This window comes from Nannobrachium achirus, assembly GCF_963921795.1.
Source record: "Nannobrachium achirus genome assembly, chromosome: 9".
In the NCBI taxonomy this organism is placed as follows: domain Eukaryota; kingdom Metazoa; phylum Chordata; class Actinopteri; order Myctophiformes; family Myctophidae; genus Nannobrachium; species Nannobrachium achirus.
In genome coordinates, this window is record NC_137818.1 from 1,252,974 (window position 1) to 1,270,566 (window position 17,593).

The following is a 17,593-nucleotide window of genomic DNA, read 5'->3' on the forward strand; positions in this document are numbered from 1 at the left end:
ATTTACACCTTCACTCCAGAGGGCCACTATATTTACACACTCACTTCAGAGGACCACTATATTTACACCTTCACTCCAGAGGGCCACTATATTTACACCTTCACTCCAGAGGACCACTATATTTACACACTCACTCCAGAGGACCACTATATTTACACCTTCACTCCAGAGGACCACTATATTTACACCTTCACTCCAGAGGACCACTATATTTACACCTTCACTCCAGAGGACCACTATATTTACACCTTCACTCCAGAGGACCACTATATTTACACCTTCACTCCAGAGGACCACTATATTTACACCTTCACTCCAGAGGACCACTATATTTACACCTTCACTCCAGAGGACCACTATATTTACACCTTCACTCCAGAGGACCACTATATTTACACCTTCACTCCAGAGGACCACTATATTTACACCTTCACTCCAGAGGGCCACTATATTTACACCTTCACTCCAGAGGGCCACTATATTTACACCTTCACTCCAGAGGACCACTATATTTACACCTTCACTCCAGAGGACCACTATATTTACACCTTCACTCCAGAGGACCACTATATTTACACCTCACTCCAGAGGACCACTATATTTACACCTTCACTCCAGAGGGCCACTATATTTACACCTTCACTCCAGAGGACCACTATATTTACACCTTCACTCCAGAGGACCACTATATTTACACCTTCACTCCAGAGGACCACTATATTTACACCTCACTCCAGAGGACCACTATATTTACACCTCACTCCAGAGGACCACTATATTTACACACATAGATGGCAGTGCAGAAGGCAGAAATTGGGTATTAAAATAAAATAAAAAGACAGCATGTGGTCCAGGTCCAACATCTGAGGTTTAAATGACTTTTCTCATGAAATAACAATAAATTCAGCCATCAGAATGCTGGTGCCATCGCGTTTTCTTGTCTATTATTATTTTCTATATTCAAGGTTCAAGGTTACTTTAATAGGTTTGTCTTGGACACATGAGCGACCAGCAACAAACAAAGATACAAAAAAATACAGTACAGTACAGTACAGTACCATACAATACAAAAAACAAACAGTAAGTAAGTAAGGTGCATAGTAGGGGCATTCACGAATAGTGATTTTTAGTATTCGAATTATTCAACCTCAAAGTATTCGAATAGTTGAATATTGGACAGGACTGGCCAAACTGTCAAATATTAAGTAAGCAAGAGGCGAACATTGTGAAAATAGCAGATCTACATGCTCACAACGCCTCGCGTTGCAAGGCGTTGTGAGCATGTAGATCTGCTATTTTCACAATATTTATCTGTGGAACCGAGTCACATTAAATGTAATACCTACAATTCCAAGTGCTTGTCAGGGTGGGGGTCCCCAGTTCAAATATGTTTCTTTTGGGGGTCACGGCCTAAAAAGGTTTGAGAACCCCTGGTATAGAGCATTAACAAATTCATCCACCAGGGGCATTGACAACTCATTCTTATGACTTCATATCTAGCCAAGCTTTATAAACTATAGATTTTTTAAAGAGAAAACAAAAAAAAACTAAAAAAAAAAAGTGAATATTCGACTTTGGTGAACAACGTCGAATAGTGACTTTGATATTCGAATATATTCTAATATTTGGTGAATGCCCTACTGCACAATGACAGATGTATGCACAGCCCCATCCTGCATAATAACATTTAGAAAAACCCCTCAGAACCTTCTAACCCTGCCTCTGTCCAGGGCTTCTTTAGTGTGATTGACATCGGGACAAAGGAAAAGTCTCATACCTCCTACCTGTATTGGTGGCAACGTTTGGAGCTAGGAGGCCAGACCTTACATACTGTACATACTGTACTTACTGTACATAGTTCTGGTGGGCAGAATTTATTGTTTTCATGTTGATAATATTTTTATCCAGCACCCAGCAGCCCTAGCAGGACAGGATGTCTTTGTTCACTTTGTGACAGCTTTTTCATTAACCCCCCCCCCCCCCCCCACCAGGTGTTAAAGGTCACCCTGTTGGGTCACAGGAAACGCATCATGGCGTCGCTAGCAGAGCGGACGTACGACGAGGCTCCCGTCAAACCACCTCGGCTGTCTCAGATCAGGGTGAGTTACTGATACAACTAGTAACTATAACTAGTAACCATAACCATAACTAGTAACCATAACTAGAACCTGGTCTGTCTCAGATCAGGGTGAGTTACCGATACAACTAGTAACCATAACTACAACTAGTAACCATAACTACAACTAGTAACCATAACTAGAACCATAACCTGGTCTGTCTCAGATCAGGGTGAGTTACCGATACAACTAGTAACCATAACTATAAGTAGAACCATAACTAGAACTACTAACCATAACTAGAACCTGGTCTGTCTCAGATCAGGGTGAGTTACTGCTACAACTAGTAACCATAACTAGAACCATAACTAGAACCTGGTCTGTCTCAGATCAGGGTGAGTTACTGCTACAACTAGTAACTATAACTAGTTACCATAACTATAACCTGGTCTGTCTCAGATCAGGGTGAGTTACTGCTACAACTAGTAACTATAACTAGTTACCATAACTAGAACCATAACCTGGTCTGTCTCAGATCAGAGTGAGTTACTGCTACAACTAGTAACCATAACTAGTAACCATAACTAGAACCATAACTATAACCTGGTCTGTCTCGGATCAGGGTGAGTTACAACTATGACTATAACTCTGACCCTAACCCAGATCAGGGTGAGGAACCTTCAAAGTGATTCACCATGCATGTAAAAATGCATGGTGAAAAAATATTTTTGCAACGGCAGCAAATCTGGATAGCCTGTTTTGAGAACCCGTGGGATGCTTTTAACCTCCGCCTTCCCAAAACCAGAGAAAGACACAACGGTCAGAAACGGGACTTTGTGAGGATAGAAGGTGCTAGTGGGACCCCAAAAAAAGGTTTTAAAATAGGAAAATTTCATGGTGTATCACCTTTTCAGTCTTAGAACCAGTAAGACGCCCTAAGGGTGAGAAACAGACTTGGGCGTGTGCACACATCCTCCTGGGTGACAGCAGACTGCTGGCGCTTTGGCCTGGGATCAACTTTCACTCTGCGTCCTAAAATAAATATCGGCACTTTATGTAGTAGTGTGGCAACGTTGTTTTCTCACTCAACAGTAAACAAACCAACAAAGTTTAAGTGTATAGAGGGTATCTGCACATTTACAGTGACAATTTAAGGACTTTATAATACCCCTAAAATTACAAATTAAACATTGGACAAATTGTCAAATATTAGAGGCAGAAGCTGTGCAAATAGCAGATCTACATGCTCACAACGCGAGGCGTAGTGAGCATGTAGATCTGCTATTTTCACAATGGAACCGTGTTATACAAAATGTAATGCCTCAACTCTTTGTGCTCGTCAGGGTGGGGGGGGGGGGGGGTCCCCAGTTAAAATGTGATTATTTTGGGGGTCCCCAGTTAAAATATGATTATTTTGGGGGTCCCCAGTTAAAATATGATTATTTTGGGGGTCCCCAGTTAAAATGTGATTATTTTGGGGGTCCCCAGTTAAAATGTGATTATTTTGGGGGTCGCGGCCTGAAGAGATTGAGAACCACTGGTCTAAACCATGTGATAAACATGTGAATATGATTGGTTAACACTAGCTCCTCCCCCTCCTCCAGTGTCAGGACCTGCCAGGCTCCTCCCCTCTCAGTCAGTTTGACTCCGCCTCCTACACGGGCCGCTCCATGGACCCTCTGCTGCCCCCTATGGAGCCCACCAGGAAGTGCCAGGACTACGACATTGCCCAAAGAGTCCGCAGCGACCGACACAGATCTCACGTATGTCTCTTTAACCCATTCAGAACGGGTACACCTTATTGTGTATCATTATTTCATGCTTTAACTATTGAAAAATAGCAGATATACAAGCTCACAGCGCGGCACCGAGTGCCGCACTGCGAGCTTGTAGATCTGCTATTTTTTTTTTTTATCGTGAAAATGTTTGACTCGATTCTATAAGTGTCTTTTGAATCCTTCTAAGGTGGCACTCGGTGCCGCGCTGTGAGCTTGTAGATCTGCTATTTTTCACTGGTTAAATCACTTTAGTATCAGAACCGTCACAACTTGACCGTATCTGTACATGTAACGCTTGTCTTTTTTGTTGATTGACTCTCACACTCTGACATCACGCTCTGACATCACTGTGATGCAACGGGAACCAAATCCCCTTTATGCCCATATGAAGATCCCTGAACCCTGATGCCACATTTGGAATCAAACCATCTGTGTGGGTCTCTCTCAATATGTGGAGCAGACTGCCATCACCTGGATCTCCATATGTGTAAAAGTCCTATTTGGGTATTCCCAGGAATCCCTTTTATGCCCATATATGGAGATCCCTGATGTCATATGCCCATATCTAACAGGACTTTCATATGGGAATGCCCATATATGGAGGCCACATCGGCCACATACCACACACACAGAATCCATATATGGCCAAGACAACCCATATCTTTGTGGCTGGTTCTACAGACAGGGTTCTCCATATATGGGCATAAAAGGGATTGTATGTATGATGTCAGATGTCATAGACGTCATAGGAATTTCACAAAACAAACAACTGAGTAAGCATGTTTGGGCTCTCATAGCATATCTCCATATACAGTACATGGATCTCCATATATGGGTACCAGGGGTCTCCATATATGGGTAACAAAAATACAGTATGATCATGAAAAAATACAACATAAAAATGTAATCCATATTGATCAAAATGTACAGATTATTATTATTTTTTTTATCAGATGTGTGCAAGAACCCGTTTAGTGTGTGTGGTGTTATGTGATATTCTGTGACCCAGCACCAGTTTAGTGTGTGAGGTGTTATGTGGTATTCTGTGACCCAGCACCAGTTTAATGTGTGTGGTGTTATGTGATATTGTGTGACCCAGCACCAGTTAGTGTGTGTGGTGTTATGTGATATTGTGTGACCCAGCACCAGTTTAGTGTGTGAGGTGTTATGTGATATTGTGTGACCCAGCACCAGTTTAATGTGTGTGGTGTTATGTGATATTTTGTGACCCAGCACCAGTTTAGTGTGTGTGGTGTTATGTGATATTCTGTGACCCAGCACCAGTTTAACACTTCGCCAGCCGAAATAGAATGGCTTGTTGGTAGATTAGCCGTGAGATTTCTATTATTATATTACGATCTGAACCACATTCATTTTACCAGAAATCCAGCGCTATATCACGTAGTCTTCATCCCCCATAACCATCACGCGATCCCCGTTGTATTCTCACCACAGTCCCCAGCGAAATTCTTCAATCTGCATTGGCTTAGAGTGGCGGTTTCGGCCGACGCATCTTCTCCCCGTGCGTTTTGCGTGTGCGATCCGTTCACGTAAATGTCGGCTCAAATAATCCAAGTATGACTCTAGAGTAGATATGAACATTTTCGCTAGCTTAGCCCCCAGCACTCTAGCTATACTAGCACTAACGTCTAAACAGAAAATGGATGGGAGCTGGGAAGCTATTACAGGGAAAGGACCTGACGTCACTTCTGCTTCATGTCAGAGGAGCCATGCGCTATCGATGGACGAGCGGTGACTAGGGAAGGTTAGACGATTGCCGATTTTTGGATAAAAATCATTTATTTCGTTTTTAATGACCCAGTACGGTAAATTACGGCGCGGCTGAGACATCCTTGCTCAGATGTCCGGTATAAAACGGTTTTAATATTAAGTGGCTCCCCGTGGCTTGGAAAGTGTTAATGTGTGTGGTGTTATGTGATATTCTGTGACCCCAACAGGATCGTTATGAGGAGAGGTACGGGGAACCCCGGCTGACGCTCCGCCCCCCCAGCCTGGCTGCGCCCTGCGCTCCGGTGCAGAACTGGCACCACCAACCAGAGAAACTCATCTTTGAATCCTGCGGCTACGAAGCCAACGTAACGACACCATTTTATTACGTTTTAACACAAAAGAGCCTATCTTAATCCATGTGCTAGCGTTGTTGAGCTAGGAGCAGTGTTGTTTACATAGGAAGTAGTCTGGTGTAGCCAGACTACTATTCCACAATCTCTGAATGTTATATAGAGTCTGGAACTACACCTCCTGAATGTTATATAGAGTCTGGAACTACACCTCCTGAATGTTATATAGAGTCTGGAACTACACCTCCTGAATGTTATATAGAGTCTGGAACTACACCTCCTGAATGTTATATAGAGTCTGGAACTACACCTCCTGAATGTTATATAGAGTCTGGAACTACACCTCCTGAATGTTATATAGAGTCTGGAACTACACCTCCTGAATGTTAAATAGAGTCTGGAACTACACCTCCTGAATGTTAAATAGAGTCTGGAACTACACCTCCTGAATGTTATATAGAGCTCCAGTTGAGTGAAAAGGACCTTTTCTTTGACGATGGCTGGCCAGATTGCTGACATAAAAACAGGGTTTTTCAAAACATCTTAGAAGGATTCAAAAGACACTTATAGAATCGGGTCAAAATTCAAATTTTCACGATTTTTCAAAAATAGCAGATCTACAAGATCACAACGCGGCACTCGGTGCTGCGCTGCGAGCTTGTATATCTGCTATTTTTCAATAGTTAAAGCATAAAATAATGATTCACAATAATGTGTACCCGTTCTGAATGGGTTAAAGCCGACGCGGGGGGGGGGGGGGGGGGGGGGGGGGGGTCCCCCCCCGAAACACTGAACACTCATTTACCCCCCGAGACGAGACCCCCACCAGCACCATGGGGGACGGACAGGAAATAATTGCATTTATATTTTATGTTTTTAACTCTTACAGTGCCTATCCCGAACAAGTTCGGCTTTATTTCAATCCAATACAATATTTTATTTGCTATTTTACTTACGAGCTGCTTGGAACAACGTGGGTGGTCCTTGCTCGTCCAGCGCTAGCCAACGAGAGACGCTAGATGGTCCGACGATTTATTCCATTGAAAATGGTTTAAAATAAAGTTTAGAACCCCCCAAAAAAACCTCAATATATACTGTCGGCGGCGCGACGTATGCCAGGGTGCCTATCCCGAACTAGTTCGGGATATTTAATAAAATTAATTATTTAATTGGAGGCCTCAACGAAGCCCCGGTCTAAATTTCCATCCATGGCCGGGACTTAGACTCGGCCATCCACGGGCCGTAGTCGCGCTAACGGCCGCATCGCGCCGCCCACTCCAATAATAAATCACATCTTTAGACAGGATTTTCTCCGGATTGTGTTCCCAGACCCAAAGAAAAAGTTTTTTGCGACTGAAATAGCTTTAGATCGGGCTTCTAAATGGGTTAGCATTTTGGCTACGTGTCAGCTAGCTTCCTCCTCTCGTCATCCATAGCATTGGCTGGAGTGAAATCCCAAGGCACTTGGGACAGTGTCGACGGAAGCTAGAGCGAAGGTCTATGGAGAAATTTCTGGCACTCTAGCGCCCCTTGTGGCCGGCGGCACTGTATGAGTTAATAGTCTTAAATGTTGCTTTTAATTTGCATACATTGTTACCAAGGTCCTCGGCTGATGCAAGGTTACACCGTGTGTGTGTGTGTGTGTGTGTGTGTGTGTGTGTGTGTGTGTGTGTGTGTGTGTGTGTGTGTGTGTGTGTGTGTGTGTGTGTGTGTGTGTGTGTGTGTGTGTGTGTGTGTGTGTGTGCGTGCGTGCGTGCGTGCGTGCGTGCGTGCGTGCGTGCGTGCGCGCGCGTGCGTGCGCGTGTGTGTGTGCATCGAATTCATTTATGAGATGAAGCGAACAAACCCTTTACATCGTGATGCTTCTAATCTTCGTCCGAGGCGAACGCAACGAAAAGAACAATTAACTGATTCAAGGTTACACTGAAAGTAACTTCAGTGCTTTTTAACTTTACTAAATGAAGTAAATGAAGTATTTCTACTTTCAGAACATTGTACTTTTACTCCTCTGCATCTCGGAGGCGCTACAAGTATTAACTCTTTGCTGGAACTGTTACTCCTTACTAGTGTTGTAGGACTCGAGTCCTGACTCGAGACGAGTCATTGACTTGAATTTTCATTGACTCGGTCTCGTCTCGGTCTCGCCCTTAATTTGACTTGGACTCGTCTCGGTCTCGGACCATTTGACTCGGGACTCGCCCCCCACCGAGTCCACTCGAGTCAAGTCACTACAATAAAAAGGAATAAATGTATTCTATCCATATTTTGAGGAGCCCATTATTTTGGCACCCGCGTGTCGTGTGAAAGGCCCTTATGTCTCCTACATGTCCTCTATCTTAACAGTATCTTACTGTAAATGTCCATTATCTTAACAGTATCTGTCTCTATTCATACAACATGTCCTTACATAAATGTCCATTATCTTAACAGTATCTTACAGTAAATGTCCGGTATCTTATCTTAACAGTACCTTGGTTCTATGCTGATCAAAGACCTGCGAGGGACAGAGTCCACCCAGGATGCCTGCTCCAAGATGAGGGTAGGTGGTCCTCTTCCAAGCCTCCTTCTAACGCAGGGGTCTTCAACGTTTTCAGACCGGGGACCCCTTAGCTGAGAGAGAGATGAAGCAGGGACCCCTTAGCTGAGAGAGAGATGAAGCAGGGACCCCCACTACGTATTATATAAAATTGTGTTGCAGATTAAACATTTAGGTCTAGAATTATTGAATGCTTTAACAGTGCCGCGCTGTGAGCTTGTAGATCTGCTATTTTTTGAAAAAGTCGTGAAAAAAATGTGTGCAAATTTTGCTTCTGGGTGGTCCCTGGATCTAGATATTTTGAGATGGGGTCCGTGGCCAAATACATATCATTTTGGGGGTCCTTCACATGAAAAGGGTTGAGAACCACTGACATAGTAGTCTCTCAAGAACAGACTAACTGAGCTCCAGTTGAAGTGAAAAGGACCTTTTCTTTGACGATGGCTGGTCAGATTGCTGACATAGAAACATAGTGTTTTCCAAAAAAAAAACTTGGAAGGATTCAAAAGACACTCGGCTCAAAATTAAAAATTTCACGATTTTTCAAAAATAGCAGATCTACAAGCTTGCAGCGTGGCACTCGGTGCCGCGCTGTGAGCTTGTATATCTGCTATTTTTTTATAGTTAAAGCATAAAATAATAATGTTTACCCGTTCTGAATGGGTTAACATGTATGTTGTCCTCTCCTCTCAGAGGTCCACAGAACAGATGAGGAAGGTCCCCACCATCGTTCTGTCCATCACCTACAAGGGAGTGAAGTTCATCGACGCTGCTAACAAGGTACCTCCACACACACACACACACACGCACGCACGCACGCACGCACGCACGCACGCACGCACACACACACACACACACACACACACACACACTTTGATTGATTGATTGATTGAAGACTTTATTAGAAGACTAATACTAAAAGGAGATCCTAGAAAAGACTAAGCTTATTTCCACAGGAAACCATTTAAGTATCTCATATAACATTGAATGACAGACGAATAGAACACAGTACTATGCAGTAGATATGTAAATAAAATAAAATGAAAGAACCAAAAAAACAAAAAGAAAACAGTAAGTCTAAACAAACAGTAAGTATATACAAAGAAGGGGCAGGGGAGGGTAGGCCTGGGCAAGGTTTTTTTTGTTTTTACCAGTTGCGAACGGTTGCTGCCTGTAAGTGGTTTTTCAGGGCAATTTTAAAGGATGCTAGGGAACCACACTCCTTTATGGCCTTCGGTAAGGCTTTCCACATTTTGGTGGTTTAGCAGAAGAACGAGTTTGACCCTTTGTTGGTTTTGACACACGCACGCGCACACGCACGCGCACACACACACAAAGCAGGGCTGTCACCATCATGACATTCTACATGGCCATTAATTGTCGCTCAAATAATTGCGATTAACGATTTAATTGTGTTTTTGTCGTTGACAATTACATTTCTGTTTGGCTTGAAGGCTTTGAAGTTGCACATGGCAGATATGACACATAACCTAAATATAGAAAGAAATTACTGACATATTTGACAAATTTATACAAAAAATATAACATTGATGTGGAAATAGCCGATCTGAAAGCTTGTAGATCTGCTATTTCCACTATTTTCGATTTTGTTGTTGAAAATATATGAACATTTTATCTACATTTCATCGATTATGACAATTATGACCAAAGAATTGCGCCTGTCAAACTGCTTCTCATCTGCCGTTCTGCCATCCTGACTCCAGTCTCTTGTCACACAACGTTACGTTGAACTGCAGTCTCTAGTTTTATACACTGTTTATCCCTGCAAGACCCCAATTAATTTCTACTTGCCAATTACAAAATTGTAAAAAATCAGATGTAGATCTCAGAGTTACTACAGGGGGTCCTCCAAATCTTTGTGTGATAGAAACTCTCCTTATTTATGTAATTAACCACTTGAACCCTAAAGTCCATATTCTGAGAACTTAAGCCAAAAATAGCTGATCTACAAGCTTGTAGATCAGCTATTTCCGGCAAAGAGCTTTGGTGTAGAGGGGAAAAAGAGCAGACTAAGTACAGAGTGAAAGGTCAAGTTTATTAAGTATTGACGGTTCAAGTGGTTAAATATCTGAAAACACAAATTGACATGAATCCTAAATACACTGATGATTGTGCTGTCAAACAATGAAACTATATGGAATCTATGAACAGGTTGTGGGGGTCCCTGCTTCATCTCTCTCTCAACTAAGGGGTCCTTGACCTGAAAACGTTGAAGACCCTTGTTCTAAAGTTTCCAAGTACCAACAACATCTCTCTCTCTCTCTCTCTCCCTCCCTCCCTCCCTCTCCCTCTCTCTCTCTCTCTCTCTCTCTCTCTCTCCCTCTCTCCCTCTCTCTCTCTCTCTCTCTGATCAGAACATCATTGCGGAGCATGAGATCCGTAACATCTCGTGCGCGGCCCAGGACCCGGAGGACCTGTGCACGTTCGCCTACATCACCAAGGACCTGCAGACCTCGCACCATTACTGCCACGTGTTCAGCACCGTCGACGTGGTGAGATCACTCTCACTGCTAATGATAATAATAATAATAATAATCACTCTCACTGCTAGCTCAGTCCTTACCGTAGACGTGGTGAGATCACTCTCACTGCTAGCTCAGTCCTTACCGTAGACGTGGTGAGATCACTCTCACTGCTCAGTCCTTACCGTAGACGTGGTGAGATCACTCTCACTGCTAATGATAATAATAATAATAATAATCACTCTCACTGCTAGCTCAGTCCTTACCGTAGACGTGGTGAGATCACTCTCACTGCTAATGATAATAATAATAATAATAATCACTCTCACTGCTAGCTCAGTCCTTACCGTAGACGTGGTGAGATCACTCTCACTGCTAGCTCAGTCCTTACCGTAGACGTGGTGAGATCACTCTCACTGCTAGCTCAGTCCTTACCGTAGACGTGGTGAGATCACTCTCACTGCTAGCTCAGTCCTTACCGTAGACGTGGTGAGATCACTCTCACTGCTCAGTCCTTACCGTAGACGTGGTGAGATCACTCTCACTGCTAATGATAATAATAATAATAATAATCACTCTCACTGCTAGCTCAGTCCTTACCGTAGACGTGGTGAGATCACTCTCACTGCTCAGTCCTTACCGTAGACGTGGTGAGATCACTCTCACTGCTCAGTCCTTACCGTAGACGTGGTGAGATCACTCTCACTGCTCAGTCCTTACCGTAGACGTGGTGAGATCACTCTCACTGCTCAGTCCTTACCGTAGACGTGGTGAGATCACTCTCACTGCTCAGTCCTTACCGTAGACGTGGTGAGATCACTCTCACTGCTAATGATAATAATAATAATAATAATCACTCTCACTGCTAGCTCAGTCCTTACCGTAGACGTGGTGAGATCACTCTCACTGCTAGCTCAGTCCTTACCGTAGACGTGGTGAGATCACTCTCACTGCTAGCTCAGTCCTTACCGTAGACGTGGTGAGATCACTCTCACTGCTCAGTCCTTACCGTAGACTTGGTGAGATCACTCTCACTGCTAATGATAATAATAATAATAATAATCACTCTCACTGCTAGCTCAGTCCTTACCGTAGACGTGGTGAGATCACTCTCACTGCTCAGTCCTTACCGTAGACGTGGTGAGATCACTCTCACTGCTCAGTCCTTACCGTAGACGTGGTGAGATCACTCTCACTGCTAATAATAATAATAATAATAATAATAATAATCACTCTCACCGCTAGCTCAGTCCTTACCAGGGGCGTGGCACCACATTCTGGGCCCTGGGTACAAGGATTCACTGCGGGCCCCCCATGAATGTTCTTCATAGGGGGTGGGGGTTTAACCCCTTTAGAACGGGTACACATTATTGTGTTTCATTATTTTATGCTTTAACTATTGAAAAACAGCAGATATACAAGCTCACAGCGCGGCACAGAGTGCCGCGCTGCGAGCTTGTATCTATCTATCTATCTATCTATCTGCTATTTTTGAAAAATCGTGAAAATTTGAATTTTGACACGATTCTACAAGTGTCTTTTGAATCTTTGAAAAGATTTTTTGAAAAACCTATGTTTCTATGTCAGCAATCTGGCCAGCCATCGTCAAAGAAAAGGTCCTTTTCACTTCAACTGGAGCTCAGTTAGTCTGTTCTTGAGAGACTACTCAAACCTTTTCATGTGAAGGACCCCCAAAATGATATTTTTTTGGCCACGGACCCCCATTCAACATATTTAGTTTCAGGGACCCCCCAGAAGCAAAATTTGAGTTACAAACGTAAAAATACATAATTATGTTCAAAGATTTGCTCAAATGTTCACAACGTTTTTTCAAAAATAGCAGATCTAAGCTTGTATATCTGCTATTTTTCACTGGTTAAAGCATTCAATAATTCTAGGCCTAAATGGGTTAAATAGAAGAAGGAGTTCTAATGATTAACTATTAAAAGGAGGAGTTCTAATGTATTAACTATTAAAAGGAGGAGTTATAATCTATTAACTGTTAAAAGAAGGAGTGTTGATGTGGTAACAGTACTGACTGTCTGCTCTCTGATGATGACCCCTGGCGTGGGCAGATGCCCTCTGGCGTGGGCAGATGCCCTCTGGTGTGGGCAGATGCCCTCTGGTGTGGGCAGATGCCCCCTGGCGTGGGCAGATGCCCTCTGGTGTGGGCAGATGCCCTCTGGTGTGGGCAGATGCCCTCTGGTGTGGGCAGATGACCTCTGGCGTGGGCAGATGCCCTCTGGTGTGGGCAGATGCCCTCTCCAGAGAGTCCAGACCATGAATGCAGTTTTTACTATGGTGAAAGAAACGCATTGCAATGCCCTCTGCGGCTCTGCTGCGCGTTGTGAGCTTGTAAGTCGCCTACTTTACCAAAACATACTAAGCATAAAAAAGGGCAATCCTGGAGAGGTGGTGTACAGCATGGATTTCTACACAGAGAAGGCAATTCTTTCAACATGAGATGCTGCATTCAAGTTCAGGAGAGTTTGGACAAGGCAATTCTCTTGAATGCTGCCTTCAGGTATGACATGGAAAAAGGGGGCATTTACATTTCTTTAAGTTTCACCACAGTGAAAACTGCATTCATGGTCTGGAGAGGTCCCTTTTTACAGACGGATAAAAGCACAGGGGCTCAAGCCCCCGTTGATGTCTGTGTGTGCAGGTGTCTGAATCTAACAGTGTCTTGCTCCTCCCACACAGAACCTGACCTATGAGATCATCCTGACTCTGGGACAGGCGTTCGAGGTGGCCTATCAGCTGGCCCTTCAGGCCCAGAGGACCAAGCAGCAGCAGCAGAGCCTGCCGGCGGCGCCGGGCTCCTCGGACCTCCTGGAGAACCGGTCCGCTCGGCCCGCGCCGCGGCCCAGAGGCAGCGGAGGCAGCGGACGCAAGTCAGGGGTGAGTTGGAGGCAGGGGGTCGTCGATATGTCTGTAGTGTTGGAATGTTGACACTGTGCAAAACCATGTTGTGTTTGACTTTGGAGCCCTCTTGTGGCGTGAATCATCAAAGTATTGGCTTAATGTTAAAGACCCTTTTTATGTATTTTTTTCATAATCAACTAAATTGATTTGTCTGCTTAACCACTTAATCCCAGGGCCAGGCTATGTTATTGTTGGGTTAACCACTTAATCCCAGGGCCAGGCTATGTTATTGTTGGGTTAACCACTTAATCCCAGGGTCAGGCTATGTTATTGTTGGGTTAACCACTTAATCCCAGGGTCAGGCTATGTTATTGTTGGGTTAACCACTTAATCCCAGGGTCAGGCTATATAACATATATATGTATATATATATATATGCTATGTTATACTTTGTTGTATAATGTTTTTGTTTAGTTTGTTACTTTCTGAAAGAACTGGGCCTACATTTTACATTTTCCACGCAAAATAGATTTTCAGAAAATAGTATTTCACATTCATTCATAAGTCAGTGTTATTGAACCAATGAAAAGTAGGCTAGTATTAAAAAGTGCTTCGGCCAAAGGTCCACAACTTTTTTGTGCCATATATATGTTCTTGCCAAATCATCATTAATATTACATATAAATCATCATTAATATTACATATAAATCATCATTAATATTACATATAAATCATCATTAATATTACATACACAGACATTATTAAAAAAAGAATTGGAATTTGATTTTCAACTTCTGCATCTTCGTCTGCCCCAGATATGAATCCCCGCCTACTCAGATCATACTGTGCTCTGATTGGATAGGAGCTAAAAAAAGCAAGCTGGGGAAAATAAAGCAGCTTGAAAACTGAGGTCCAGTGAGAAATAAAACAAACATTTTTATTTGCAAGCTTTTTATCAAGGTTGAAAATGTAAAAAGCTGGTTTGCATAGAGATTATTGAATTACAAAGCTGATTAATTAGCTTGGCTTTTTCTGAATGGGGCTTAATGGAGTTTTTCTTTTTTTCCTATTGATTACTCATGCCATGGAGACTTGAATTCAGTAATATTTTTTTTTGTCGCATTCCTAAAACAATAATTTGGTCACAATGAATTCCCCCATTGATTCCGGACAGGGACCCAAAAGCATTTTTTTTTGTCTTAGGAATGTGACAAATACAAAAAGAAATAATAATAATAATTATATACATTCCGCCATACTTATATACTTATCATCAATATTATCTTCCCGCAAATTTTGGTACGTAATAACTGCCGCACGATTTACGCCACCCCCGCAATATATACATCAAAACATGCGGCTCGGCCGGGAATGGGGTTCTATGACTTTTCTTTCCAATCCGCGTTACCATGGCGACGTAATTCGCAAAAAACTACGCCCAAAAACCCCATTGACTTTGAATGGGGGACACCGAAAAAAAACAAAACAACATGATTTATACTTTAAAACGCTCACACGACTTTGGACTTTTTCCGGCCAATAGGGACGAGCTGTAATTGATTAATCCCCGCCCCTCTGTATTCCTATTGGCTGGGCTTTAAACATCCATAACTCCAGTTCACAGCATGGTACCGACTTGAAACTTGGTGTCTGGAATTAAATGGCCAATAGAGACGTATTACTTAAGCCCTGCCCCCTCTTAAGCCCCGCCCCTATCTTCCTATTGGCTGAGCTTTAAACAGCTATAACTCCAGTTTGCAGAATGGTACCGTCTCGAAACTCGCTGTGTGCACTTAGAAAGCCAATAGAAATGAGCTGTAATTGCTGAAGCCCCGCCCCTCTCTTCCTATTGGCTGAGCTTTAAACATCCATAACTACAGTTTGCAGCATTGTACTGTCTCGGAATTTGGTGTGTGTACTTACACAGCCGATAGGAATGATCTGTAATTGCTTAAGCCCCACCCCCTCTGCCTTCCTATTGGCTGGGCTTTAAACATCCATAACTCCACTTCTCAACACGTTACTGGTCTCAAACTCGGTGGGTGGTCCCACAGTCCTAACGGCTAACCGCTAATGCTAACCGCTACTTCCACTAATGCTAAAGCTAAAAATGCTAATGCTAATATTACAAATGCTAATGCTAACAAATGATAATGCAAACAAATGATAAAGCTAAAATGCTAATGCTAAAAATGCTAAAGCTAAAAATGCTAATGTTAGAAATGCTAATTCTAAACATGCTAAAGCTAATGTTAACTCATTGAGTGCCAATCCCGAACTAGTTCGGCTTTATTAGCGTATCGTAGTGTGCCGATCCCGAACAAGTTCGGCTTTTAAAAAAAAAAAAAAAAAAAAAAAAAAAAATTTTTTTTTTTTTTTTTGAAAAAAATTTTTTTGAATTTTTTTTTTTTTTTTTGGGACCCCATCAAATCTGGTGAACATGATTTCAATCGCGATTTTGCATGTTCCACCCCCATACAACCCCATCTAACATACAGGGCAGCCATTTTTGTTTACATTACATGTAAAACATAATGGCGATTATCTCAAGAATGCCTGAACGGATTTCCAATCGGATTTTTTTGTTTGAAAGCTGTGAACAAACTGCACAAATCCACTCCAATGCAATCCAGGATTGCATTGGATTTTTTAGAGCTCATTCTTCTCTGTTTTTTTCCCATGCATGAGGTGTGCAAGGTTTAATCATGGCTAAGTTGACGAAAATAAGGCTTCTAAAATGCTTGGTAGCCAATAGCTAACTTCAAGCTAACTTCATCCTCTTCCTGTACATGCACAAAGGAAAGTGTCCTTTCCTTTGTAAAAAAAGTCATGGCTCCAGGGCTTGGGCATGCATTACCAGCATATCTCTATTATTCTCTGGTCACTGGGCGCCCTCTAGTGGTGATAGGCTGGCACTCAATGAGTTAATAAAAATGCTAATGCTAAAAATGTTAATGTTAAAACTAATGCTAAAAAATCTAATTTTAAAAATTCTAAAGCTAATGCTAATGTTAATGCTAAAAATGCTAATGCTAACACCAACTGCTACACAAGGTTGCACACACTTAGTGAGCTGCAGGCACACTTAAAATGTTCTAGTTGAACACTAGTCTCCATGTGGTGAGTAATCAATAGGAAAAAAAACATTTAGGGTGAACTACTCCTTTAAGTGTCCGTGTGTCTCCTCTGTGTGTCCGTGTGCAGGGAGACATGGTGGATCAGGAGCCAGGAGACGCTCAGTCTGGCCAGCAGGGCGGCGCCACATGGCTGGTGGACCCCAAGGACTCCAAACGCACCATCAGCACTAAGTATGAGACCACCATATTCTGATGAGTTGACCCTACCTTCTACTATCAGCTCTATGAGACCACCATATTCTGATGAGTTGACCCTACCTTCACACTATCAGCTCTAAGTATGAGACCACCATATTCTGATGAATGGACCCTACCTTCTCACTATCAGCTCTATGAAACCACCATATTCTGATGAGTTGACCCTACCTTCACACTATCAGCTCTAAGTATGAAACCACCATATTCTGATGAGTGGAAACTACCTTCTCACCTTTCTGATGGGCCCTGCTGAGTCCCAGAGTCCTGTCCTGTCCTGTCCTGTCCTGTCCTGTCCTGTCCTGTCCTGTCCTGTCCTGTCCTGTCCTGTCCTCAGGGACGTGCTGGCCATTGGGAAAAGCGGGACAACTCCCAAACGGCCGGTTCATTCCCGGGCCGGTCCAAGCCGGCCATTAGGAAAAAAATAAAATGGGACATAAAATGTCGGCCTTCGTTCCATT

General features: G+C 43.0%; 1 protein-coding gene across 1 annotated transcript in view; it reads left to right on the plus strand.

Annotated features, from left to right (window-relative positions):
* LOC308291794 (ankyrin repeat and SAM domain-containing protein 1A) overlaps positions 1-17,284 on the plus strand; it is a gene marked incomplete at its 5' end in the record, with an annotated part of 149,921 nt that extends 132,637 nt beyond the window's left edge. Inside the window, 8 exons of the mRNA XM_080733927.1 lie at positions 1,992-2,099; positions 3,662-3,820; positions 5,794-5,931; positions 8,384-8,455; positions 9,146-9,232; positions 10,828-10,965; positions 13,639-13,836; positions 17,005-17,284. Coding sequence (XP_080590053.1) covers positions 1,992-2,099; positions 3,662-3,820; positions 5,794-5,931; positions 8,384-8,455; positions 9,146-9,232; positions 10,828-10,965; positions 13,639-13,836; positions 17,005-17,130 — 1,026 coding nt within the window. The 3' untranslated portion in view covers positions 17,131-17,284. The remainder of the gene's footprint in view (positions 1-1,991; positions 2,100-3,661; positions 3,821-5,793; positions 5,932-8,383; positions 8,456-9,145; positions 9,233-10,827; positions 10,966-13,638; positions 13,837-17,004) is intronic.
* Positions 17,285-17,593: the final 309 nt, after the last annotated feature.